At 45.4% G+C, this 26,792-nt stretch overlaps 1 protein-coding gene across 1 annotated transcript in view; it reads left to right on the forward strand.

Annotated features, from left to right (window-relative positions):
• The first annotated feature begins 4,747 nt into the window (after window positions 1–4,747).
• adam19b (ADAM metallopeptidase domain 19b) overlaps window positions 4,748–26,792 on the forward strand; it is a 146,793-nt gene continuing 124,748 nt past the window's right edge. The window contains exon 1 of the mRNA XM_048543839.2: window positions 4,748–5,126. Coding sequence (XP_048399796.2) covers window positions 5,027–5,126 — 100 coding nt within the window. The 5' untranslated portion in view covers window positions 4,748–5,026. The remainder of the gene's footprint in view (window positions 5,127–26,792) is intronic.

The raw sequence follows: 26,792 nt of genomic DNA on the forward strand, positions 1-26,792 counted from the left end.
TAAAGGACGTAGTTACTAGATGGTGTCTGCAGCAAATGGTGAGGAAACTAACAAGAGGGAAAACTTGCATGGACTTGTCCTCACCAAACTGTCTGTTGCAGAAGCATTGGTCCATGACAGTGTCAGTAGGATTGACCATTGTGTAGCCTTTGTGCAATGTTTTCACATTGAGTTTATCCTCTGTCATGTTGTGTCGCATTATAACTGTGCTAAATGGGACAGAATTTGAATCTAGCAACTCAGGACCAGGCGTCCATTAGGGTCTGTGGGCCATTTGCAGCAGCATAATCTGGAACATTACACCCTAGCGTAACTCCCACTCTACCATCACTATCAGGCTTGTTTCAATGAAGAGTGCAGCTGGGTATTCCTGCAGCAGCACCAGGCCTAGCTAAAAGTAAGGCTTCAACCTGTTGAATCTACAAAATGGGACTACATTTGTGCTGAACAGTGGAATTGGAATGTAATACACAGGGCTAACTAATCTACAATCAATTGATTAGATCTAAGCTGTGCAGTTTTGCTACATCCAGTCGTGAACAGTGTTGGGCAATTAAAGAACTTGCCACAAATATCCCATAATTCTATTTTGGGAAGCACAAAATCATAGTGCAAAAGACAAACCTGAAGCATTTGCATTCATCTACAGCCAGAAATGCCAAGCGTTTGATCCATCTCGGCCTCTCCTTGCAATTGTTAGCATCATAGATGGACTGTTGGCTAAATTGTTTCACAGCAAAAGAAGAATCAAGGCACTGGATACTGCAAAGGCTATGGGCATGACAGATTCCGGCAATAGTACTGATGGCTTGTGCTCCAGAACTTGCCTCACCCCTAGCCAAGCTGCTCCAGTACAGTTACAACAACAATGTGGAAAATTGCTCAGTTATGTCCTGTCCCCACAAAACAGCACTACTGCTACCCAGCCAATTTTCTTATTTTATTCATTCAAGGTATGTGAGTGTCATTGGCTATGCAAGCATTTATTGCCCATTCTTAATTGACCTGGAGGATGTGATGATGGGCTTTCTTCGTAAATTGCTGATGTCCTTAATGTGTAGGAACGTCCACGGTGATTTTATCATTGCATTTCCAGGTGAATGTGTTGCTTTGACCTGAATGTGACAAGCTTATTGAGGGTTGCTGGGCTTGCACATATCCAAGTCAGTGGAAAGTATTCTGCCATACTCCTGACTTCTGCTGTGTAGATCATGGGCAGACTACAGGGGCAGGAGGTGAGTTAACTTCTCATAGAATTCCCAGCATCTTTTCGAGGTTAAGACAATTACATTCTCTATTGTTGGGAATGGTCATTATGTGAATGTTAGTTGCAACTTACCAGTCAAAACTGATGTCCAGATTTTGCTGCATTTGGGCATGGACTGCTTTAGCATCTGAGAAGTTACAAATTATGCAAAATATTCAACAAGATCACTTTGACCTCTTAATGGAGGGAAGGTTATTGATGATGAAGCAGCTGAAGATGTTTGATCTGGGGATACTATCCTGATGACCTGCTGCATTGGTATCCTTGGACTGAGGTGATTGACCTTTAACAACTAAAATTATCTCCCTTTGTGCCAGGCATGACTTGAAGGAATGGAGTGCTTCTCCCTAATTTGCATTGACTCGTTTTGTTCGGGCTCCTTGATGCCACACTCGGTCAAATGTGGCCTTGATATCAAGGGCTGTCACTCTCTGAAATTCAGCTCTTTTGTCCATTTTTGGACCAAGGCTGTAATAAGGCCAGGAGCTGAGTGGCCCTGGTGGAATCCAAGCCATGCTTCAGCGAACAGGTTATTACAGAGTAGATGCCACTTGATAGTGCTATTGTTAACCCCTTCCATCACTTTACTGACGAGTGAAAATAAACTGATAATTTGGTAACTTGCAAGTTTGATCTGTTCTGCTTTTTGTGGACAGGATGTGGCTGGGCAATTGAAGAAGGGCAGTAAATCCTGATCTAACTAGAAAAGTCCACATTCCATGACTGCATGATGGATATATCTGATTTTTCTTATATTCTAAGTGTCTACACCAGAAATACATCATTGGCTGTAAAGGGCTTTAGGACATCTCAAGTCATTGAAGATGCTATTTAAATACATTATACCTCTTTTTAACATAAGTGGAATTATTAGTCATGAGAAGGAACTGAAGAGACTTCAGGGTGATTTAGACAAGTTGAGTGTGCGGGCATGTGCATGGCAGGTGCAATACAATGTGGATTTGTATGAAGTTGCCCACTTTGGTAGGTAAGGCAGAATGGCAGGGTATTAATGAAATTGTGATAGATATGGAAAGATTGACATATACAGAGCATTGATGTTCTTGTGCACCAGACACTGAAAGCAAGCCTGCAAGTGGAGTAAGCAGCTCGGAAGCCAATCAGAATGTTGGTCTTCATTGCAAGAGGGTTTGACCACAGGAACAAACATGTCTTACTACAGCTGTAGAGGGACTTGGTGAGATCACGTCTGGAATGTTGCGTATAATTCTAGTCTCTTTACCTAAGAAAAGATGCACATGCCTTAGAGCAAGTGTAACAAAGGTTCACCCGACTGATTCCTGAGATGGCAGGTTTGAAATACGAGGAGAGATAAGGTCAAATGGGTCTGTATTCAGTGGAGCTAAGAAGAATGGGAAATGATCTCATTGACAATATATAATATTCTTATGGGGCTGAACAGACTGGATGCTGAGGTGATCTTTTCCCTGGCAAGGGATTCCAAAATATTAGGATGTGGTCTCAGAATACATGGTATGCTATTTTGGATTGAAATGAGGGGTTCAAAGTTTCTTTAGTTATATGATGGTGAACCTGTAGCATTCTCTACGACAGAAAGCTTTGAAGGCCAAGGCACTGAATATGGTAAAGAAAGAAGTAGATAGATTGCTAGAGATTAAATATATCAAAGGTGATAGGAGAGATTGGTATTGGGTGTAGAGATAGGCAGGCAGCTATGAATGGTACAATGAGCTTGATGGACTGAATGGCCTAGTGTTGCTTCTATTTTCTATGTTTCTAAAGGCAGCAGCAGGCTGGAAACTTTCTGTTTCTCCTGTGAAGAACATCTGCCACTCCTCCTATTTGGTCTGGGTCTGGGTCTTGGAGAATCATAGAGGTTTGCTAGCCCTAGTCAGACATACCTTGGGATGCTTTATTTCATAACATTCCATCTTCAGCCACTTTGCCCTCATTCTCTTGGCATTGGTCATCTGATACGCATCTTCTCATACTGCCTCCCTTCTCATCCAACTGAAAAGGAAACTAAGTCTCCTTGGTACAATTGGAAGCCTTGTTGTGGTGCAGTGGCAGTGTCTTCACTTCTAGACATGTAGGTCTGGGTTTATGTCCTGCCTTGAAGATCTGTCATATTGAATCTAAGCAGGTTGATTAATTGCAGTTTATCTGAATGGGTGACTCATGACTCTTTCTGACTCTTGAATGTAATGTTTTTTTCCACCCTCTACATCTCCACAAACAAAAAAGAAAGAAAATCTAAATAAAAATGCTGAGATTTTTCTCCAATGTTTGCCTACAGGCTTGTTCAGATTAGCCATATCCAGTAACCATGCTTCAGCACCCTACACTGGTTAATGAGAAGCAGTGGATTTCTCACCTCTGTATAGTCCAAGCACGTATATGGCACCCAAATGTCCTCATAGAGATTAGCTGGATCAATTGATTGGGGCTAAGGCACTAGGAATAAATGATGTACTAAAATACATTTGGCACGGCACAGTGGCTCAGTGATGAATACTGCAGCCTCACAGTGCCAGGGGTCATGGTTTCATCCCACCCTTCAGAAACTGCCTTTGTGGTGTTTGTAGTTTTTCCTCATGTCTGTTTGGGTTTCATCCAGGTGCTCTGATTTCCTGCCACAGTCCAAGGATTTGCAGGTGGAATGGCCATGCTAAATTGACCCTAGTGTCCACAGATGTGCAGGCTAGATTGGTTGACCATGGAAAATGCAGGGTTACAGGGATAGGCTAGGGGCTTGATTCTGAGTGGGCTGCTCTTCAGAAGGTCAGTGTGGATTTGATGGGCTGAATAGCTTGCTTGCACACTGCAGTGATTCTCGGATACAAAATAGAAACAACTAATGCCAACTGCCTTTGGTGCTGCACACACATAACACATACATACACACACAGAGCTTCCCAAACCTTTTCCCACTGTAACCCACTTTCGAAACTGGAAAAATTATTGCAACCCCTCAGCGAGAATTGTGGGAGTGAGCGTCTGTTAGGGCAGGAGTAAGGCTGTTGTAAAATGATTGTAACTAGTCCTCGGTGGTCATTACTGCCTTCGGTCTTAGCTGAAAATTTTAGCTTGTGAATGTGGGGTCCTGATTCCTCCCCTCAACTTTGGCAAGCCCTGTGTTAGAACAGCTGAGCTTCAAAGGTGTGACATTACACAGGCATTGACAACTCTGATTCTGGAGCATGTGGAGATAGGGTTTGACACTACACACTTATGGAGTGGGGCGGCGGCATGAGAAGAGAGAAGTATCTTTTCAAAAAAAAAAGTACAAAACGCGCTGCAGATCACATGTAGAACATTAGAAACGGTTCAGAATGAGGTTTCGGCTGAATTTACACAAAGGAAACAAAGCTCATGTCTTCCAACCACGTGCATGGAGAGTGGGGTCAGCAATGTCTCCTGTAAAAAAGGGGGTGGTCCCAATGTACTCTATATATACAGGACTGAGACAAAAGTCCAATCACAAGTTGGCAAGGCTGCAAACACGGAGAACGATCTCTCAGGCTCCCGAGATGATCTATGTGGAGCCCCGGGCAGTGCTTTCCAGTTAGATGGACAGAGCTTCAGGCTGGAGGGCGACAGCTCCTTTGGGTCTCTGCTCATTCCCGATGCTCAGGGAAAGTCTCAATCCTCGGCGAACGATTCAAACAGGAACGAGCTACCGGAGGCTTTTGTGTTGCTCCTCTCCTTAGCGGGGAAGAGGGTTTGCTGGTCAGGGAGCGGGGAGTCGCCTGCGGACGCTGACAGTGGAGAAAGCTGATGGCTCAGTGTTTGGGACCGGTCCACAGCCCCTTCACCCATCTCGCCCAGATACTCTGTTGCCTGGTGCTGGCCGGCTGTGTGGAAGCAGCGGGAGGAGGTGAGGCGTGTCTCTTAACTATATATGGATGTTGGCAACAGTGTGAGAAGCTTGGCCGTTAGTGCGGGCATGTTAGAGACAGACAGAGGAAGAAAGCTGTTTTAAATCAGGAGTGCAGAGGTGGGGGACCAAATGGTTGAGACTTCTCTCTTCCCTCTCAGCAGCTCCCCCCCCCCCCCGCCTTCAATGTGATTGATGTCAAATTTGTCACTGCAGTTTCTCCTCTGGGAAGACAGAACGCGGAACTCGTTAGTCACAGGCACTGACAGCATCAGTCTGCTGATATCAGGAGGGGGTTAGGGGGCCTCTAGGGAGGAGAGAGGATGTATGAGAGGCTGGGGAGGGGTCTGGAGATAATGTTTTGGGAGCAATGAGCTGACATTGGTCCAAATCAGTGGTGATTGACAGATTATCTCCACGCCTCAAATCGGTAAGCAATCACAGCTCAGAGTTCACGAAAGGGGTGAGCTGTGTGGAACATCAGTTAGATTTTTTTGCGAAAACTGCCGTTTGTGATATTGCTGCTCACTGGTATTGCAGCCAGATATGTCTAGGGGAATAACTGCCTGTGTATATTGGAGCGTTTGAAATATGCGTGTGCTAGCCTGTCCTTGAAAGTGTGTGTGCATGCTGAAGACAAGGAGAGAGGCTTTTGATTGATAAGAATCCCTACACTGTGGATGCATACCATTCGGCCCACAACATCCCTCCCAAGAGCATCCTACCCAGATCCACCCTATCCATGTACACTATGGGCAGTTTAGCACGGGCATCCCACCTAACCTGCACAACTTTGCACTGTGGGAGGAAACCCACGCAGGCACGGGGAGAACTGAACATAGTTAGTCACCCGAGGCTGGAATTGAACCCAAATCCCTGATTCTGTGCAGCAGCAGTGCCCACCACTGAGCCACGGTGCCAACTTTTTAAGCTCCCTTTTTAACCCTTATTACTTCTTGTATTTTCAGTGTGCAATTATTACACTTAATTGGATAAACATGGCTTAAACAGTTGTTTGATTTTATGGAGTGAAAGGAAGAGAAATATTATCTAGTAACCCCCCCAAAATAACCAAAACTGGCATCAAACATACACACACAACACATAGGTTTGGAGAGAAGAATTTATGTTTTAGGACAGGAAGAATAGGCTATCCAGTTTTTGTGTAACTCTATAAATCTTTGAGGTGTTCAGGTTTTTGTGATGTTAAAGCTGGATTAAAAAAACTCATTCTCAGACTATAGGTAAAACTAGCATGGTCAACCCTCATTATCCATGCCTATATGCCCCTTAGAAAGTGGCAGTGATGTGTCACCTTTTTTGCAGCCTTTGCGGAGAACGTGCTGCTATGCAATTATTCAGTTGAATTGAAGCAACAGTGATAAACAAGTGGTGTTCCAGTGTGGCTTGAGGGAGAATGTAGAGGTTGCGGTGTTCTCTTATCCTTTTAGATGGTGGTCATTGTCGATTTATAAGGTTTGCTATCAAAGATGCCTTAGTAAGTTATTACAGTCTGTCCTACGGATGGTACACATTGCTGCTGTTGTGTACTGGTGGTGGTGGAAGTAGATGGTTGAGGTGGTTTCAAAGCTCTGAAATGCTGCAGTTGCACCTGTACCCATCTAGACAAGTGGGGAATACTCCATCACAGTTCTGACTTCTGCTTTGTAAGTGAAGAAAAGTCTTTGGGTAATCATGAGATGAGCCACTCGTTTCAAAACATTCTGCCAATATGCTCAATTTATCAAAAGCATTTCTGGGTTATACATTTGAACTTTTCATTAAATGTAACTCCCAAGATGTTAAGGCAATCATTATGCCATTGAATGTCATTGTTTGACTTTCTCTTGTTGATGATAGTCATTGCTTGAAGCTTATACACAAATGTTACTTGTCATTAATAAGCTTGAGTATTGCTGTGTGCATATATGATTTAGTGCCTTCATCCAAGTTAAGGATGTTGGCATTGTGGACTGAAAAATCGTTTTATATTGAACACCCACTGTCAATTTGAAGATTTCTCCATTCCAGACAGATCTGGCAGAGAGTAAAATCTCTTTGCCCTCTTTCAATATCAGGGTTGATTTTAACTCATGGCAGGGAGAGATTGGCTTTTCAAACGCTCTATCAACTGCCCAAGCTTTGAAATAAATACTGGCGACTTGGTTGGAATGTTTTGGTGTAAATGAGCAAGAGAAGTGGAACAGAGTAAAATAGTTTAGATTTGGTACGATAAACAGGTAAGAATCCAGTCAAAGCAATAGTGCAAAAATTGAGGAAAATATGTTCTTGGAATGGTATTAATCGTGTTTTTTTAATTATACATCAAGAGACATAAAAGCAACAATTAATTTATTTTTGCTTAGTGGTAAAATACTTCACGTATGGGACCTCTTTGGAAGACCAATGGTTTAATTCTACAACTGTACCAAGACAAGAGGGGGCACTGCAGTAACATCAGTGTGGAGCTTGTTTGGAACCAGGCTCTTTATTGTGTCACATTCTGTAGTTGAGCCATTGATTGCCCATATCTGTCCAGTTTGCTCTGCATGCCATTGTACATGCATGGTATCACAAAGTACTGCCACTGATCCTGTTAGAGTTGTGAGATGCCAGATTGAATGAGTGATGGTATCTCAAGTTCACCACGGCTTGTTCTCCCACCTCCCTTCCCCCCATCCCCCTCTTGCCTTTCGGACTGAAATGACCTCAACACTAGCTTCCAGCTAGTAATGTATTCAAGTAATTGTCTAAATGGAGCATATGAGAGGTTTGCTAAATGGATGCATTCATAAATCTTTACATTTCAGACTCTGCAAGGGCCAACATGGGGATTAGAATGAAGGATTGAGTAGCAATTATGTGCAGATTTTATAACAAGAAAATGTGCCTGCGCTGTTCCTTCACTGATTCTTTTTGAACAGATAATTTCAGTGAGTTCAAATCAGGCCCCCTCATGAGATTACATTTTCCTTGGAGATGGCAGTTTGAAATCAAATTATCAACTCAAGTATTGGGCAAAAATTAAAACTAGTACCAATTTAAAAAAATACGAGCATGTATGCAGCTCATTCTAATTTGCATTACAGACACAAATTTAATTCTGTGTACTTTGATGTGGAAATATTAGCTGTTCCAATTATTGAAGGTTTAAATGCTGCATAAGTAAGTGTGGTCTCAACAGTCGGAAGTAATGCCTATTAATAAAGATTGAATGAATAACTTGGGTACTACATTATAAAACAAAGTATGACACTGAGCCACGTTGTGAAATATTGGGTCAGATGCCTAAAAGGTTAATCAAAGTGGTAGGTTTCAAGGAGTGCCTCAAAGCAAGAAAGTTGAGCAGAGCTGCATGCGGAGAAATTCAGAGCTCAGAATCTAGGCAACTGAAGATCAGCAATAGTGGAGTAATTATAATGGGGACATATACAAGAAGACAGACTAGAGTGCAGCTGTCACAAATATCTCAGAGGGGCTTGGAGCTGGGGGAAATTACAGAGGGAAAGACCATGCAGGGATTTGAAAATGGGGATGAGTATTTTAAAATTAAGACTCTGCTTGGCACTGTGGATAAGTAAGTATGTGGGTAACAGGGGAGCGGAGCTTGTCAGCAGTTAAGGCGTGGGCAGCATTTTGGATCACCTCAAGTGCACAGAGGATGGAATGTGGATCACCAATTAGGACAGTTTTGGAATATTCTGGTCTGGAGGTAACAATAAACTGAGCTAAGATGGGATAAAGTTGGGTGATGTTACAGAGGTGGAATTAAGTGGTCTTGGCAGTGGTACAGCCGGTGATTGGTGGAAGGATTTTTTTAACATTCCCCCTGCACAATAAGACTGTCCACTGGTGTATAACCATTGGCTCCATGATAGACCCTTGTGTCTTGCCTAAGTGGCTATTCATTATGTGTGAGCTGACCTAGTGTCAGCAGATTTTTCAACTCTGAAGAGAATCACAACAGAGACTCATCTTGTCCTCATGGAGTACTCACCTTTGAGCGACAGGATCACTGGAATATAACCAGAAGCTCTGGATAATATTGTTTAATTCTGCTTTGTCCAAAATGAACAGATGCCACCTGTTCAAGTCCAGGCATACCTGGGTTAAAATGAATTAGATCAGTACAGAATAAGAATTAAACCTGCGGATATTTTAGGATTTAGACAAAAAGGTCACTCAGCGTGATCTAGGTTAATACTATCCGGAGGGCAGCCTTATAGATTGATGCTGGTGAAAAGGTACATAAAAATTAATTGGATTGCATTTGCATTAGTGACACTCAAGTATAATATCCCTAATGCATTGTTGAGGCATCCCATTTAAAGTTAAGGTTAATAAATGTGTGAAATGAAGACTTAGTACCATTAAGGATATCAATGAATCTTGCCTGAGTGTCTGTCTTTGCAGTGTTATAGAGTCAAATGACAGTCATTGTTTGCCAACCATTTGTAGGTTAGATTTAATAGAAATTATTAGAGGTCAATAAAGTGGTTTGCTCATTCCAGTGGCATATGTTTACTTATCTGCCCAGATAAGCGTGATCATGTAATTTCTCGACTCTCACCAGTAATGAATCCTGCTTCACTTCATGTACCCTTCGCAACTGAAGCAAGAAGAATCAAAGGATTGTATCTTGAATTGCGCATTTCAATGTTCCAGCTGCTTTACAGCTGGTGAAGTGTCATCATCACTATAACATAGGAAACACAGCAAGATCCCAAGAACAAAAATGACATAAACACGGTTTGTCTGATTGCTTCAAATAGAAATACAAAATTGGGCTCATGCGTAACAGTGATAATGCCCCTACATCTGTGCTAGGTGATCTGGATTCATGACCCACCTATGCTTGAATTGAGTGATTTTAAGAAAAAAAAAGCATAAAATAATGACTAGATGTTGGGCCAATGAACCTGTTTCTGTGCTGTCAAATGCCCTGAAATACAATACTGCACTGATGTGCCTCCTGGCTTGCTGCAATAATGGACCTTGACAATGGGACACTCTCAACTGGCATCTACCTGCAGTGAATTAAAAAACAAACCACATCCCAAGTCAGATATATTCATCTTGTTGTTCTTGTAAGGGAGCCTGAGTCTGAAGTAATAGTCTCCAGAGCCCAGCATCCAGATTTGTCCTGAGGAAGGGTCACTTGACCCAAAATGTCAACTTTGATTGCTGTCCACAAATACGACCAGACTTGCTGAGATTTTCCAGAAATTTCTGTTTTTGTTTCTGATTTTCAGCGTCTGTAGTTTTTTCAGTTTTTATCTCCAGAGCCCAATTGTTTTTTAACCCATCTTGGGTAGAATACACAGAGTGCTTCTTACAAGCAGAACAAGCCACGTTCAGTCCAGTGGTAAGGAGGTTTGTACTTGATGCAATTTAAGGTCAAAAGTGTTTGCAACAAAGCGTTTATGCTGCAGGCATCATGCTCGCTGTGGCTATTCACACAAGCATTGGTACAAACACACATGGGCGTGCACGAAACAAGCCGTTTAATTCTAACATTTAAGCAAATTCTACCTATCCCAGCTGTTTAACTGTGCTTGACCCACTTTGAGCAGTCAGAATTGATTAAGCCACAGTATTATCTTACAGTTTAAGATTATATTAAACCCTAGGCATGGAAAAATCATTGCACACTTGTGGGAAAAATTCCCTTTCGAACCTTGAGACTGAGGTGCAGCTCAGCTCTGACATGGAATCTCAGTTGTATTAAGGCTTGTATTAAGTTGCAGCTTGACATTCCTCTAAATCTGTAAAATATCCCTTATTTTAATGTACTCAGAATATACTGAGTTGGGGACTTCAATGTGCACCACTAAGAATGGCTCAGCACTGCAACTATTGAGCAAGCTATTTGTGTCCTTAAAAAGCATAGCTTCTAGCCTGGGACAGCAGCAAGTGGTGAGAGAACCACCAAGATATCCTTCATCATGGATCTGCCAGCTACAGATGCATCTTGCCATGTCAGCATCAGTAACAGTGACCTTACCACAGTTCTTGTGGAATGAATCCCAACTTCACACTGAGAATAAACTCCATCATGTTTTGTGGCTTTATCACTGTATTAAATGGGCCAGACTTTCATCAAATCATGTAACTCAAGACTGAACATTCATGTGTTGGCCATCAGCTACAGCTAAAGCAGACTCCAATACAATCTGCAACCTCATGGTCTGGCATATTCTCCACTCTACCATTGCCATCAAGCCAGGGGATCAACCTTGGTTCAATGGACAGTGCAAGAGGGAATGTCAGGAGAAGCACCAGGCATACCTGTGAAGCTATAAAACTGGACTATTTGTGTCCCAAATAACGAAAGCAGCAAATGATGGACAGAGCTAAGGAATTCCACAAACAATAGATCAGATCTAAGCTCTGCAGTCCTGCCACATCCAGTGTGAATGATGGTGGATAATTAAATGACCCACTGGAGGAGAAAGCTCCACAAATATCCTTGTCCTCGATGACGGGAGAGGCCAACTCATCAGTGATGAAGCATTTATAATAATCTTTAGCTAGAAGTGCCAAGTGGATGATTCATCTCAGCCTTTTCTGGAGGTCCCCAGCATCACAAGTGCCAGTTTTCAGCCAAATCAATTCACTCCATGTGATATCAAGAAACAGTTGGAGGCACTGGATACTGCATAGACAGTGGGCCCTGACAATGTTCTGACAATAGTACTGAAAACTTGTGCCCCAGAACATGCTGGTCCCCTAGCCAAGCTGTTCCAGTGCAGTAATAACACTGGCATCTACTTGATAGTGTGAAAACGGCCCTGGTATGTCCTTTGCGCACAAAGGAGGACAAACAAATCACTACACTATCAATCCACTGGCAAACATCGGTAACGTGATGGAAGTGGTCATCAACTGTTAAGCAACACTTGCTTCAAAGCAGCTCACCGATGATCAGTTTGCGATCTACCAGGCCACTCAGTAAGTGACCTCATTTCAGACTTGGTTCCAACATGGAGCTGAATTCCAAAAGGTGAGATAAGAGTGACTGACATCAAGGCTGCATTTGACTGAATGTGGCATCAACAAGCCCGAGCAAAAGTGGAGTCAGTGGGAATCAGGGGAAAGATTTTTTGTTTGGAGTCATACTGGCACATTGGAAGATGGTGTGGCTGTTGGAGGTCAGTCATTTCAGCTCCGGACATCTCTGCGGAAGTTCCTCAGGGTGGTGTCATATACCCAATCATCTTCTGCTGCTTCATCAATGACTTTCCCTCCATCATTGGTCAGAAATGGGAGTGTTCGTTGATGAGTACGTAATGGTCAGTACCATTTGTGACTCATATTCCATCTGTAAATACAACCAAAACCTGGACAATACCCAGGTTTGGGCTGACAAATTGCAAGTAACATTCGTACCACGCAACTGCCAGGCAATGACCATCTCCAACCAGAGAGAATCTAACCATGGCCTCTTGATGTTCAATGGTATTACAGTCACTAAATCCCACACTATCAAAATTCCTGGGGATTTCCATTGTCCAGAAACTAAATTGAACCAGCCATGTAAGTAATGCCACTACAAGAGCAGCTCAGAGGCTAGGAATCCATTTGAGAGTAACTCACCTCCTGACCAGCATTTCCTCTAATTTTCTTACCAGCTCTGTGAACTGAATGGTCCATGCTTGGCAGTGCCTTCCAAAACTGGAAGTCAATGCCTCGATAGGCACAGCCTCAGAGCTTAAGGGGAATGGTGTTCCTGACTCCCCAAAGCCTGTCCACTATCTACAAGGAACAGATCAGGAGTGCGATGTGATACCGCCACTTTCTTGCACAACTCCAACAATGCTCATGAAGCTTGATGTCAGCCATGACAAAGCAGCTGGCTTGATCAGTAACACATCCATGAGCATCCACTCACTGCACCACTGATGCTCGATAGAAGAAATGTGCACAATCTACGAGATACACTGTAGAAATTCTCTAAGGCTCCTTAGGCAGTACCTTTGAAACCCATGGCCATTACCGTCTAAGGAGGCAAAGTCAGCAGATACATGGGAGCAACTCCACTGGCAATTTCCCCTCCAAGCCTCACCACATTCTGACTTGGAGTTATATCAGTGTTCCCTTCAGTGTTTCTGGGTTAAAATCCAGGAATGCCCTGCAGAATTATATTGTGAGTCTATCTGCACCAAATCGACTGCGGCTGTTCAAGAAGGCAGCTCACTACCACCTTCTCAAGGGCTGCTGGGGAGGGGCAATAAGTGCTGGCTCAGCCAACAATGCCCATGCCCCACAAATGAATAAACAAACTAATTATTAACTGCAGAAATCACATTAAGCAGTGAGCCCTGACAATGACAGTGTCTGTGTTTACCAGATGAACTAACCAGAGTTTATCCCTGTAACTGTAGTGACACAGTGGTTAGCACTGCAGCCTCACAGCTCCAGGGACCCAAGTTTGATTCCACTCTCAGGTGACTGTCTGTGTCGAGTTTGCACATTCGTCCTGTGTCTGCATGGGTTTCCTCCAAGTCCTCTGGTTTCCTCCCACAGTCCAAAGATACACAGGCGAGGTGGATTGTCCATGCTAGATTGCCCGTAGTTTTCTGGGATGTGTAGACGAGGTGGATCATAGGGGGATGGGTCTGTGTGGGATGCTCTGACAAGTTACTTGCAACTTGTCAGCCCAAACCTAGGACAAATGTGCAAACTCGACACAGTCACCTGAGAGTGGAATCAAACTTGGGTCCCTGGCGCTGTGAGGCTGCAGTGCTAACCACTGTGTCACTTCAGTTACAGGATAAACTCTGGTTAGCTCATCTGGTAAACACCTGGGTATTGTCCAGGTTTTGGTGTGGACTTGTTGGACCCAAGGGCCTGTTCCCACACTGTAGGGATTCTATGATTCTGAACTGCGCCACTGTGACTTCAGGGGAGACAAGGCTGCACATCCTAAGCCAGTTGAAAAGGAAAGGAACCAAGTTTACCTGCAATTATATAGTGTTTGATAACCTTGACATATAACTACTGTGGAGAATCTAAAACTCAAAATTTAATTATACAGTCATGAATAGAATAGGCAAGTCAAAAGAAATGTATTTCACTCAGTACATTGTGAATGTGAAACTCAGTGCTTTAAGGAGTACAGTAAATGAAGTGAGGACTAACATTGATACACCTAAGGAAGAGAAGAATGGCTACTTGAAGGAGAAAGGAAGAGAAAGATAGGCTGATGGGCTTCTCTGAAAAATTATGTGGAGAAACTTGTATGGAGCATTGGCACTAGTACGGATAATAGTATTGACTGCAGAACATTCAGTTTCTGTAATTAATGCTCTTAAAACAGCATTGGAAGAGTAGAATATGGTGCAGATATCTGCTGGGATCTTGAGTGAACTGTTGTATCATCAACCCCATTAAATACTGGTAGAATTAGATGAGGGACAAATTCTTCTCATGATTTCTTTTCTTGGGTGACATCCTTATAATCAATTTCTTGCACATGATCCAACCTTTAAGCAAATTTCAGTAGCATTTAGTCACTACTTCCCAGGTGATCTCAGCTTCCTGAAGAGTTCTGTGAAATTGATCTTTTGCCCATGCTTAGCTTAAAAGTAAACACTTTAATTGTGGAATTTCGTAATGCCACCAGCTGGAAGTCCCTGCTGCTCCAAAGATGTTATATTGTTGGAAGTGCAGTGAAACCTTCTCAACATACCTGAACTTAGCAAGTGAAATGACATTAACAGAATGATTTCCGAGAATTTTTCTGGTATGTAACCTGGGTATAATAATTCAGTGACAGTTTTATACAATTGAATGATAAGCTGTGCAGTGCGATGAACTTTTGGACAATCATGCCTCTATTAGCTCCTTGAAACAGCTATCCAGTTTCGCTCACAACTCTGCACCTTTGTTCTTTCACCCTTCGCCCAACTTCTTTTCACTTTTGTAACCAAGATGTCAAAGATCAAGCTTTAACCTTGTCTTATTTCTTACTTAGTGAAAACATGACATTCATATCTTTTGATGACAGCCTGCTTTATCTGACCATGACCTCTCTTGATCCTTTACTCTTTGACGTCAAGAATTAGATACGCAGTACTTTCCTTCAGTTAAATACTTGTAAGATTTTGGCTATTGTCTTCATTGATCACAGTTGAGCACCATTCCCTGGCCATTGAGCCCCTCCCTGGCAACTATCTGAGGCTAAGCAACACGCTTGACAAGTTTGTGATCAGAGATAATGGGAGCTGCAGATGCTGGAGAATCCAAGATAACCAAGTGTGAAGATGGATGAACACAGCAGGCCAAGCAGCATCTCAGGAGCACAAAAGCTGACGTTTCGGGCCTAGACCCTTCATCAGAGGGTGATGAAGGGTCTAGGCCCGAAACGTCAGCTTTTGTGCTCCTGAGATGCTGCTTGGCCTGCTGTGTTCATCCAGCTTCACACTTGGTTATACTGTTGACAAGTTTACTGTCTTATGGACCCCGAGATAGGCTTCTAACTGTTTCTCCACACCAGGCTCCTTTCAGCACCATGATATGGCCTAGCTTCCCTTCCATCAGTTCATCTGCTGCTGAAATCCTATCCACATCTTCCTAACCTCCAGACCTGACTATTTCATTTACTTTGGCCAGCCTTTCTCATTGTACCATCCGTAAATTTGTGGTCATCCAAAACTCATCTGCCCTTGCCCTAACTCACACTAAGTCCAATTCATGTACAACCCAGAGATAATGGGAACTGCAGATGCTGGAGAATCCAAGACAACAAAATGTGAGGCTGGATGAACACAGCAGGCCAAGCAGCATCTCAGGAGCACAAAAGCTGACGTTTCGGGCCTCGACCCTTCATCAGAGAGGGGGATGGGGAGAGGGTTCTGGAATAAATAGGGAGAGAGGGGGAGGCAGACCGAAGATGGAGAGAAAAGAAGATAGGTGGAGAGAGTATAGGTGGGGAGATAGGGAGGGGATAGGTCAGTCCAGGGAAGACGGACAGGTCAAGGAGGTGGGATGAGGTTAGTAGGTAGATGGGGGTGCGGCTTGGGGTGGGAGGAAGGGATGGGTGAGAGGAAGAACAGGTTAGGGAGGCAGAGACAGGTTGGACTGGTTTTGGGATGCAGTGGGTGGAGGGGAAGAGCTGGGCTGGTTGTGTGGTGCAGTGGGGGGAGGGGACAAACTGGGCTGGTTTAGGGATGCAGTAGGGGAAGGGGAGATTTTGAAACTGGTGAAGTCCACATTGATACCATTAGGCTGCAGGGTTCCCAGGCGGAATATGAGTTGCTGTTCCTGCAACCTTCGGGTGGCATCATTGTGGCACTGCAGGAGGCCCATGATGGACATGTCATCTAAAGAATGGAGGGGGAGTGGAAATGGTTTGCGACTGGGAGGTGCAGTAGTTTGTTGCGAACTGAGCGGAGGTGTTCTGCAAAGCGGTCTCCAAGCTTCCGCTTGGTTTCCCCAATGTAGAGGAAGCCACACCGGGTACAGTGGATGCAGTATACCACGTTGGCAGATGTGCAGGTGAACCTCTGCTTAATGTGGAATGTCATCTTGGGGCCTGGGATGGGGGTGAGGGGGGAGGTGTGGGGGCAAGTGTAGCATTTCCTGCGGTTGCAGGGGAAGGTGCCGGGTGTGGTGGGGTTGGAGGGCAGTGTGGAGCGAACAAGGGAGTCACGGAGAGAGTGGTCTCTCCGGAAAGCATACAGGGGTGGGGATGGAAAAATGTCTTGGGTGGTGGGGTCGGATTGTAGATTGCGGAAGTGTCGGAGGATGATGCGTTGTATCCGGAGGTTGGTGGGGTCGTGTGTGAGAACGAGGGGGATCCTCTTTGGGCGGTTGTGGCGGGGGCGGGGTGTGAGGGACATGTTGCGGAAACTATGGGAGACGCGGTCGAGGGCGTTCTCGATCACTGTGGGGGGAAAGTTGCGGTCCTGGAAGAACTTGGACATCTGGGATGTGCGGGAGTGGAATGTCTTCTCGTGGGAGCAGATGCGGCGGAGGCGGAGGAATTGGGAATAGGGGATGGAATTTTTGCAGGAGGGTGGGTGGGAGGAGGTGTACTCTAGGGGGCTGTGGCAGTCGGTGGGCTGGAATGGACATCAGTTACAAGCTGGTTGCCTGAGATGGAGACTGAGAGGTCCAGGAAGGTGAGGGATGTGCTGTAGATGGCCCAGGTGAACTGAAGGTTGGGGTGGAAGGTGTTGGTGAAGTGGATGAACTGTTCGAGCCCGAACTCATCTCCACCTATCTGGACTCCATCTTCTCCCCTTTGGTCCAGGAAGTCCCTACCTACGTCCGTGACACCACCCACGCCCTCCACCTCCTCCAGGACTTCTAATTCCCTGGCCCCCAACAGCTCATCTTCACCATGGACGTCCAATCCCTATACACCTGCATTCCGCATGCAGATGGCCTCAAGGCCCTCCGCTTCTTCCTGTCCCGCAGGCCCGACCAGTCCCCCTCCACCGACACCCTCATCCGCCCAGCCGAACTCGGCCTCACCCTCAACAACTTCTCTTTTGACTCCTCCCACTTCCTACAGACTAAGGGGGTGGCCATGGGCACCCGCATGAGCCCCAGCTATGCCTGCCTCTTTGTAGGTTACATGGAACAGTCCCTCTTCCGCACCTACACAGGCCCCAAACCCCACCTCTTCCTCCGGTACATTGATGACTGTATCGGCGCCGCCTCTTGCTCCCCAGAGGAGCTCGAACAGTTCATCCACTTCACCAACAAACTACTGCACCCCCAGTCGCAAACCATTTCCACTCCCCCTCCCATTCTTTAGATGACATCTCCATCATGGGCCTCCTGCAGTGCCACAATGATGCCACCCGAAGGTTGCAGGAACAGCAACTCATATTCCGCCTGGGAACCCTGTAGCCTAATGGTATCAATGTGGACTTCACCAGTTTCAAAATCTCCCCTTCCCCTACTGCATCCCTAAACTAGCCCAGTTCATCCCCTCCCCCCACTGCACCACACAACCAGCCCAGCTCTTCCCCTCCACCCACTGCATCCCAAAACAGTCCAACCTGTCTCTGCCTCCCTCACCTGTTCTTCCTCTCACCCATCCCTTCCTCCCACTCCAAGCCCCACCCCCATCTACCTACTAACCTCATCCCACCTCCTTGACCTGTCTGTCTTCCCTGGACTGACCTATCCCCTCCCTACCTCCCCACCTATACTCTCTCCACCTATCTTCTTTTCTCTCCATCTTCGGTGCGCCTCCCCCTCTCTCCCTATTTATTCCAGAACCCTCCCCCCATCCCCCTCTCTGATGAAGGGTCTAGGCCCGAAACGTCAGCTTTTGTGCTCCTGAGATGCTGCTTGGCCTGCTGTGTTCATCCAGCCTCACATTTTGTTGTCATGTACAACCCATCTTGGTTTGCAGTTGATTTTTAAATTCTTATCCTGCTTACATCACCCTGGTATTGCCCATCTCTATACCAACAACACACATGTAACTGCAATCCTCTAATTCCGGTCCCTTCCTGCACCTAAAGTTGCTCCACTTTAGCTGGCTGTGCCTTCAGATATCTAGGCCTCAAGGCCAGGAATACTGCCTGATCAACGTTCCCCATCCCCATCCTCCTCCTGCCCCATCCCCCTTCCACTCCATACCTCTCCACCTCAGTCAGTCCTTTTTAAAGCTTCCATATTTTGATTATTTGTTGTAACAAATTGTGACATGGTTTGGTATCAAATTTCTGCCTTATGTTACTGAAGTGAAGAACGTTGGGATATTTTAACATTGGAAGCACCATATAAATTTAAGCTTTTGTTGTCTCCTTATAAATGTGAAAACCATAAGACCATAAGAAACAGGAATAGGAGTAGACTGTTGGCCCCTTGAGTCTGCTCTGCCATTCAGTAGATCATGGCTGATCAAAAATGAGAACCACTAATTCCATGTATGGAACGGCATCAAACTGTTAACCTCACCTCTTGGGAGTGGTGCCTTTTTTTTTGTTGGTCAACCAGGGCACATGACAGTAGCAAAAGCCCATCAGCAGACTTGGGAAGCATGACCTTCCATTTAATTGATAAGGGGTGCAGGTACACTCTCCACTGAACAAACTGCCAGGGGATGTGCGCATACATAGACAAGAACCAAGGAATAGAGGTTTACAGGTATGTATATGGGCTCAGGAGAGGAATTGAGAGGGTTTAGCCATGTGAATTCATGTGGGTGAGTAGGACAGAGCATGGATGGGTTTCCCATTTCTTTTCCATCCAAGGCAATGCACCTGTGGTGTTGTCAGCATGCTAAGTTTATTTCAGACTGACTGGCGAAGAATTTCCAAAGCAGATAATTGGATTCAAGGTACAGATCAGTTATGATGTGACTGAAATTGCTGGAAATGTACACTCATTCCTAATGTTTACATGATACCCTTCTGTTTCTCATCAGTAAACCAGGCAGGTTAATTGATCAACAACAGTTCATAGACTTTTCAGACATTCTAAACTCTTCTATTTATCAATTTTAACACAGAAGATTGTCTCAGTTTTAGTAAACTACTTACTTCCACCCATTACTATCTTCTCCCCAGTTTCATTGTATTTCATTGTATAAGACTTTGGCTCGGCCACATTTAGAGTAATGCGTACAGTTCTGGTTGCCACATTACCAAAAGGGTGTGGATGCTTTGGAGAGGGTGCAGAGGAGGTTCACCAGGATGTTCCCTGGTATGGAGGGTGCTAGCTATGAAGAAAGGTTGAGTAGATTAGGATTATTTTCATTAGAAAGACAGAGATTGAGGGGGGACTGATTGAGGTCTACAAAATCATGACAGGTATAGACAAGGTGGACAGCAAGAAGCTTTTTCCCAGAGTGGGGGACTCAATTACAAGCAGTCATGAGTTCAAAGTGAGAGGAGGAAAGTTTAGGGGAGATATGCATGGAAAGTTCTTTACGCAGAGGATGGTGGGTGCCTGGAACGCGTTGCCAGCGGAGATGGTAGATGCAGACATGACAGTATCTTTTAAGATGTATCTGGACAGGTACATGGATGGGCAGGCAGCAAAGGGATGCAGACCCTTAGAAAATAGATGACAGGTTTTAGACAGGGGATCTCGATCGGTGCAGGCTTGGAGGGCCGAAGGGCCTGTTCCTGTGATGTGATTTTCTTTGTTCCTTGTTCTTTGTTCATTAGAAGTTCCAACCTTTTTAACTGTGACCTGCTCAATATTTCCTATTATTATCGCCACAATGGTTCAATGTATTATTTCAGTATTAATGTCAGACAGTTTTTTCTATAATTCTATTGAGGCTAGAGTGTACATTATAAAAATAACATTAGATGGTCATCCTAATGAGAACACTGGCAGGAATAGTAAATTATGGATACCAATAAGGCTCTGGACTATTTAATTGGACTATTAAATTAGTGACTGCCAGATCTGTTTGGATGATACCACCTTCCATTTTTGGTTATAGACTAAATATAGGCAGAAAAACAGTCAATCTGAAGAAGGGTCACGCAGCTTGAAACATTAACTCTGCTTTGTCTCCACTGATGCTGCCAGACCTGCTGAGTTTCTCCAGTGATTTCTGTTTCGTTTCAGATTTCCAGCATCCTCAGTTCTTTGTTTTATTTTATGGGATCCTCCTGTCTGTCTGTCCTGGCTTAAATCTCACATATAGTGGTTGATGCTTAAATGACCTGATCAGGTTACCGAGAGACTTTCATCTTCCCAGTCTCCGAACCTGCACTTAGAGAACTAAATTACAATGACGAGCTCCCTAAATTTGATTTTTATTCTTTCAAATTGAGACAGTTGTGATGTGATTTAATCAAGTTCTTTCAATGATTGTAGCCTTATTATAGGGTAGATACAGAGGAATTAGTTCCTGTATTGGGGAATTCAAAACAAACATGCTATTAAAATCACGGTTGGCCCATTCTAAGCGGTAAATCAGAATGTATTTTTTCACAAGCAGGATAGTGGTAAATCTGAAAGTCCCTCTTTTGAAAGACTGTGATGTTGGGTCTTTGAAGATTGACAGACTTCTTTTGTCTTATTGAGGTATCAGGTGACAGGGATCAAAAGCAAATACCTGCAGCTGAGATAATAAAATGTGAGGCTGGATGAACACAGCAGGCCAAGCAGCATCTCAGGAGCACAAAAGCTGACGTTTCGGGCCTAGACCCTTCATCAGAGAGGGGGATGGGGGGAGGGAACTGGAATAAATAGGGAGAGAGGGGGAGGCGGACCGAAGATGGAGAGCAAAGAAGATAGGTGGAGAGGGTGTAGGTGGGGAGGTAGGGAGGGGATAGGTCAGTCCAGGGAAGACGGACAGGTCAAGGAGGTGGGATGAGGTTAGTAGGTAGCTGGGGGTGCGGCTGGGGGTGGGAGGAAGGGATGGGTGAGAGGAAGAACCGGTTAGGGAGGCAGAGACAGGTTGGACTGGTTTTGGGGTGCAGTGGGTGGGGGGGAAGAGCTGGGCTGGTTGTGTGGTGCAGTGGGGGGAGGGGATGAACTGGGCTGGTTTAGGGATGCGGTGGGGGAAGGGGAGATTTTGAAACTGGTGAAGTCCACATTGATACCATATGGCTGCAGGGTTCCCAGGCGGAATATGAGTTGCTGTTCCTGCAACCTTCGGGTGGCATCATTGTGGCAGTGCAGGAGGCCCATGATGGACATGTCATCAAGAGAATGTGAGGGGGAGTGGAAATGGTTTGCGACTGGGAGGTGCAGTTGTTTGTTGCGAACTGAGCGGAGGTGTTCTGCAAAGCGGTCCCCAAGCCTCCGCTTGGTTTCCCCAATTGAACTGAGCGGCCCTGCAGCCATATGGTATCAATGTGGACTTCACCAGTTTCAAAATCTCCCCTTCCCCCACTGCATCCCTAAACCAGCCCAGTTCATCCCCTCCCCCCACTGCACCACAAAACCAGCCCAGCTCTTCCCCCCCACCCACTGCACCCCAAAACCAGTCCAACCTGTCTCTGCCTCCCTAACCGGTTCTTCCTCTCACCCATCCCTTCCTCCCACCCCCAGCCGCACCCCCAGCTACCTACTAACCTCATCCCACCTCCTTGACCTGTCCGTCTTCCCTGGACTGACCTATCCCCTCCCTACCTCCCCACCTACACCCTCTCCACCTATCTTCTTTGCTCTCCATCTTCGGTCCGCCTCCCCCTCTCTCCCTATTTATTCCAGTTCCCTCCCCCCATCCCCCTCTCTGATGAAGGGTCTAGGCCCGAAACGTCAGCTTTTGTGCTCCTGAGATGCTGCTTGGCCTGCTGTGTTCATCCAGCCTCACATTTTATTATCTTGGAATCTCCAGCATCTGCAGTTCCCATTATCTCTGATACCTGCAGCTGAGGTACAGATTAGCCATCAACTAATTAGGTATAGGAATAGATATAGAAGAGTCCTGCTCCTGGGCTAGGTTAAAGTGGCTGAGAGCAGCATCAGGCCAAGCACTGTTGAGAGGGTTATAACACCGGCTGCCTGCTCCTTTTCTGCAGTTACACCTATGCTCAGGTGTCCACTGAGAGGGAGCTTATGCTGTCCACTGTCACGATGGGGTCCTTTAGTGACAGGTGGGCATCAGAGATGGTACAATATTATTTTGATTTGATTCTGATAACTGCCCATCACAGTTCAGTAAATTCCCACTGATCATTTGATTTTTGTTTTTGTTACAGAGCTCTGCCGTGTAATGTGCTATTTTAAGAGTAGACTAGCCTTGCATGGTTTTGTGGAAGAGGGGTCATGTTCCTACCTCTGGGACAGAAGACCTGTATTCAAGTGCCATCTGCTCCCTCCACCCCCACCCCCACCCCCGCCAGAGATTTCAAAATAACCAGATTATTCCTCTTCTATCAGGGGATATTGAACTTGTTTAAGGTTTACTTGAAAGAGCAGAGTGCTTTTGACCCATTCTTTTTACTTTCCTTTGCAATCAGAGAGACAGCTAAAGCTAGAAATTGAAATTGCTAATTATAAGCAACAAATAGTAATTAATTAGCTAACTAATCCTTGTCCACTCTTTTATTGCTGGGTGTCTTAAAGTCCATTGACTTAATAATTTAATGTCTCTGTTGGAACAACAAACCAGGGAATAAAATATCATTGAACTAAGTTTTCAATTGCTCTTCTGTCCTGTAGCTTTGTTTTCTTTGTGACTCATCCTGTCCTGCATTTTAGAGAGGAAATGACAATTTCATTTGCGATTCTGATGTTTTTCCAAGAACTTATATGACAGTGATCTTTATCTGTTGTCATCTCTTTAGACAAAACTATTTATTTGACATGATAGTGTCAGATAAGTAATGTCATTGCCAGTTTGCTTCAACTGCTCAGAAAATCCTTGCCTTTCACCCCACCTGCTTGTTTCTAAAATAGATTGGGGATTTTTTCTACTGTACAGTACAGTCAAATTCATCCTCAAATATTTTAACATCATTTCTGAGGTACATGTATTGTCTTATTTTACCTTTGCTTGCCTGCAGTAAATGTCATCTCCATTTTTCTGTCTGCTGGAATAGAGACATAGGAATTGCTGAACAAAAAAAAGACCCAAAGTTCAGCTGCTTCACCTGATAGGCTTGTACTGATAATTTAACAATGGGCTTATTGGCTAATCACAGCAAACAATCTCCATCAATTAGACAAGAGCAAATGCAGATATGAACGAAGAACAAAGAGCAGTACAGCACAGGAACAGGCCCTTCAGTTCACCAAGATTACACCAACATATGATGCCTTACTAAAGTAAAAACCTTTTCCCTCTATGTGGTTCGTATCTTTGTATTCCCTGCCTACTCATGTTTGTCAAGAAGCCTCTTAAATGCAGAGATAATGGGAACTGCAGATGCTGGAGATTCCAAGATAATAAAATGTGAGGCTGGATGAACACAGCAGGCCAAGCAGCATCTCAGGAGCACAAAAGCTGACGTTTCGGGCCTAGACCCTTCATCAGAGAGGGGGATGGGGGGAGGGAACTGGAATAAATAGGGAGAGAGGGGGAGGCGGACCGAAGATGGAGAGAAAAGAAGATAGGTGGAGAGAGTGTAGGTGGGGAGGTAGGGAGGGGATAGGTCAGTCCAGGGAAGACGGACAGGTCAAGGAGGTGGGATGAGGTTAGTAGGTAGTGGGGGGTGCGGCTAGGGGTGGGAGGAAGGGATGGGTGAGAGGAAGAACCGATTAGGGAGGCAGAGACAGGTTGGACTGGTTTTGGGATGCAGTGGGTGGGGGGGAAGAGCTGGGCTGGTTGTGTGGTGCAGTGGGGGGAGGGGACGAACTGGGCTGGTTGAGGGATGCAGTAGGGGAAGGGGAGATTTTGAAACTGGTGAAGTCCACATTGATACCATATGGCTGCAGGGTTCCCAGGCGGAATATGAGTTGCTGTTCCTGCAACCTTCGGGTGGCATCATTGTGGCAGTGCAGGAGGCCCATGATGGACATGTCATCAAGAGAATGGGAGGGGGAGTGGAAATGGTTTGCGACTGGGAGGTGCAGTTGTTTTTTGCGAACTGAGCGGAGGTGTTCTGCAAAGCGGTCCCCAAGCCTCCGCTTGGTTTCCCCAATGTAGAGGAAGCCGCACCGGGTACAGTGGATGCAGTATACCACATTGGCAGATGTGCAGGTGAACCTCTGCTTGATGTGGAATGTCATCTTGGGGCCTGGGATGGGGGTGAGGGAGGAGGTGTGGGGACAAGTGTAGCATTTCCTGCGGTTGCAGGGGAAGGTGCCGGGTGTGGTGGGGTTGGAGGGCAGTGTGGAGCGAACAAGGGAGTCACGGAGAGAGTGGTCTCTCCGGAAAGCAGACAGGGGAGGGGATGGAAAAATGTCTTGGGTGGTGGGGTCGGATTGTAAATGGCGGAAGTGTCGGAGGATAATGCGTTGTATCCGGAGGTTGGTAGGGTTGCCAGGCCCCAAGATGACATTCCACATCAAGCAGAGGTTCACCTGCACATCTGCCATTGTGGTATACTGCATCCACTGTACCCGGTGCGGCTTCCTCTACATTGGGGAAACCAAGCGGAGGCTTGGGGACCGCTTTGCAGAACACCTCCGCTCAGTTCGCAAAAAACAACTGCACCTCCCAGTCGCAAACCATTTCCACTCCCCCTCCCATTCTCTTGATGACATGTCCATCATGGGCCTCCTGCACTGCCACAATGATGCCACCCGAAGGTTGCAGGAACAGCAACTCATATTCCGCCTGGGAACCCTGCAGCCATATGGTATCAATGTGGACTTCACCAGTTTCAAACTCTCCCCTTCCCCTACTGCATCCCTCAACCAGCCCAGTTCGTCCCCTCCCCCCACTGCACCACACAACCAGCCCAGCTCTTCCCCCCCACCCACTGCATCCCAAAATCAGTCCAACCTGTCTCTGCCTCCCTAATCGGTTCTTCCTCTCACCCATCCCTTCCTCCCACCCCTAGCCGCACCCCCCACTACCTACTAATCTCATCCCACCTCCTTGACCTGTCTGTCTTCCCTGGACTGACCTATCCCCTCCCTACCTCCCCACCTACACTCTCTCCACCTATCTTCTTTACTCTCCATCTTCGGTCCGCCTCCCCCTCTCTCCCTATTTATTCCAGTTCCCTCCCCCCATCCCCCTCTCTGATGAAGGGTCTAGGCCCGAAACGTCAGCTTTTGTGCTCCTGAGATGCTGCTTGGCCTGCTGTGTTCATCCAGCCTCACATATTATTATCTTAGCCTCTTAAATGCTGCTATTTGTGTCTTTCCCCTTTTAACTGATCAGGTTATCGAGAGATCTTCAACCCCACCCAGTGCCCCAACTCGCACTTAGAGAAACAAATTACAATGAAGAGTTGCATAAACTTGATTTGTGTTCTTTCAATTTTAGATTGTTATGATGTGATTTGTCAAGTTCTTTCAAATGATGTGGGCTTATGAGAGGGTAGATACAGAGGAATTATTCCTGGGCTTGGTTAATGTAGCTGTCAGCAGATCCAGGCAGAACGTATCCCCCCTGTCATTGACATATCTACCTGGGAGAAAAATCCCAACAATCCATTCTATCCACGCCTCCCAGAATATTATAAATTTCTATCTGGTCACCCCAAAACCTCCAATGTTCAAGTGAGATCAAACCAAGCTTGTCCAATCTCTCCTCATAGCTAATTCCCTCCAAACCAGGCAACATCTTGGTAAATCTTCTCCATTCCCTTTCCAAAGACTCCACATCCTTCTGGTAGTGTGGCCACCAGAATTGTATGCCATATTCCAAATGTGGTCTAACGGAAGTTCTACATAACTACAACATGACTTGCCAGTTTTTACACTCTATGCCCTGACTGATGAAGATAATCATGCCATGCGTTCTCTATACCTTCTCAAGGAAAGGAAAACCCCAGTGCTGGAGAACTTTGGGAATTAAAGGTCCAAATTCACCCTTTATTCCCCCCAGTCCTGCTGTATTTTGTAAAGGGGCTCATAACCAGAGTGCACACATTTTGGTTTAAAAAAAAACTGTGGATACAGTCAGAAACAAAAACAGGAATTACTGAGAAAACTCGCAGGTCTGGCATAATCTGTGGAGAGAAAACAGAGTTAACATTTTGAGTCCAGTGACTCAGGAGTTCTGAAGGAAAGTCACTGCAGGCTGTGATCTCTGGTTCTGCTGTTCTGGACAGAGTAACATGGCTTGTCAATGCTGACATTATTCAGTTCCTGTAGAATCCTCAAAATAGCAGT

The sequence above is a fragment of the Stegostoma tigrinum genome, chromosome 13, assembly GCF_030684315.1.
Source record: "Stegostoma tigrinum isolate sSteTig4 chromosome 13, sSteTig4.hap1, whole genome shotgun sequence".
In the NCBI taxonomy this organism is placed as follows: Eukaryota; Metazoa; Chordata; class Chondrichthyes; order Orectolobiformes; family Stegostomatidae; genus Stegostoma; species Stegostoma tigrinum.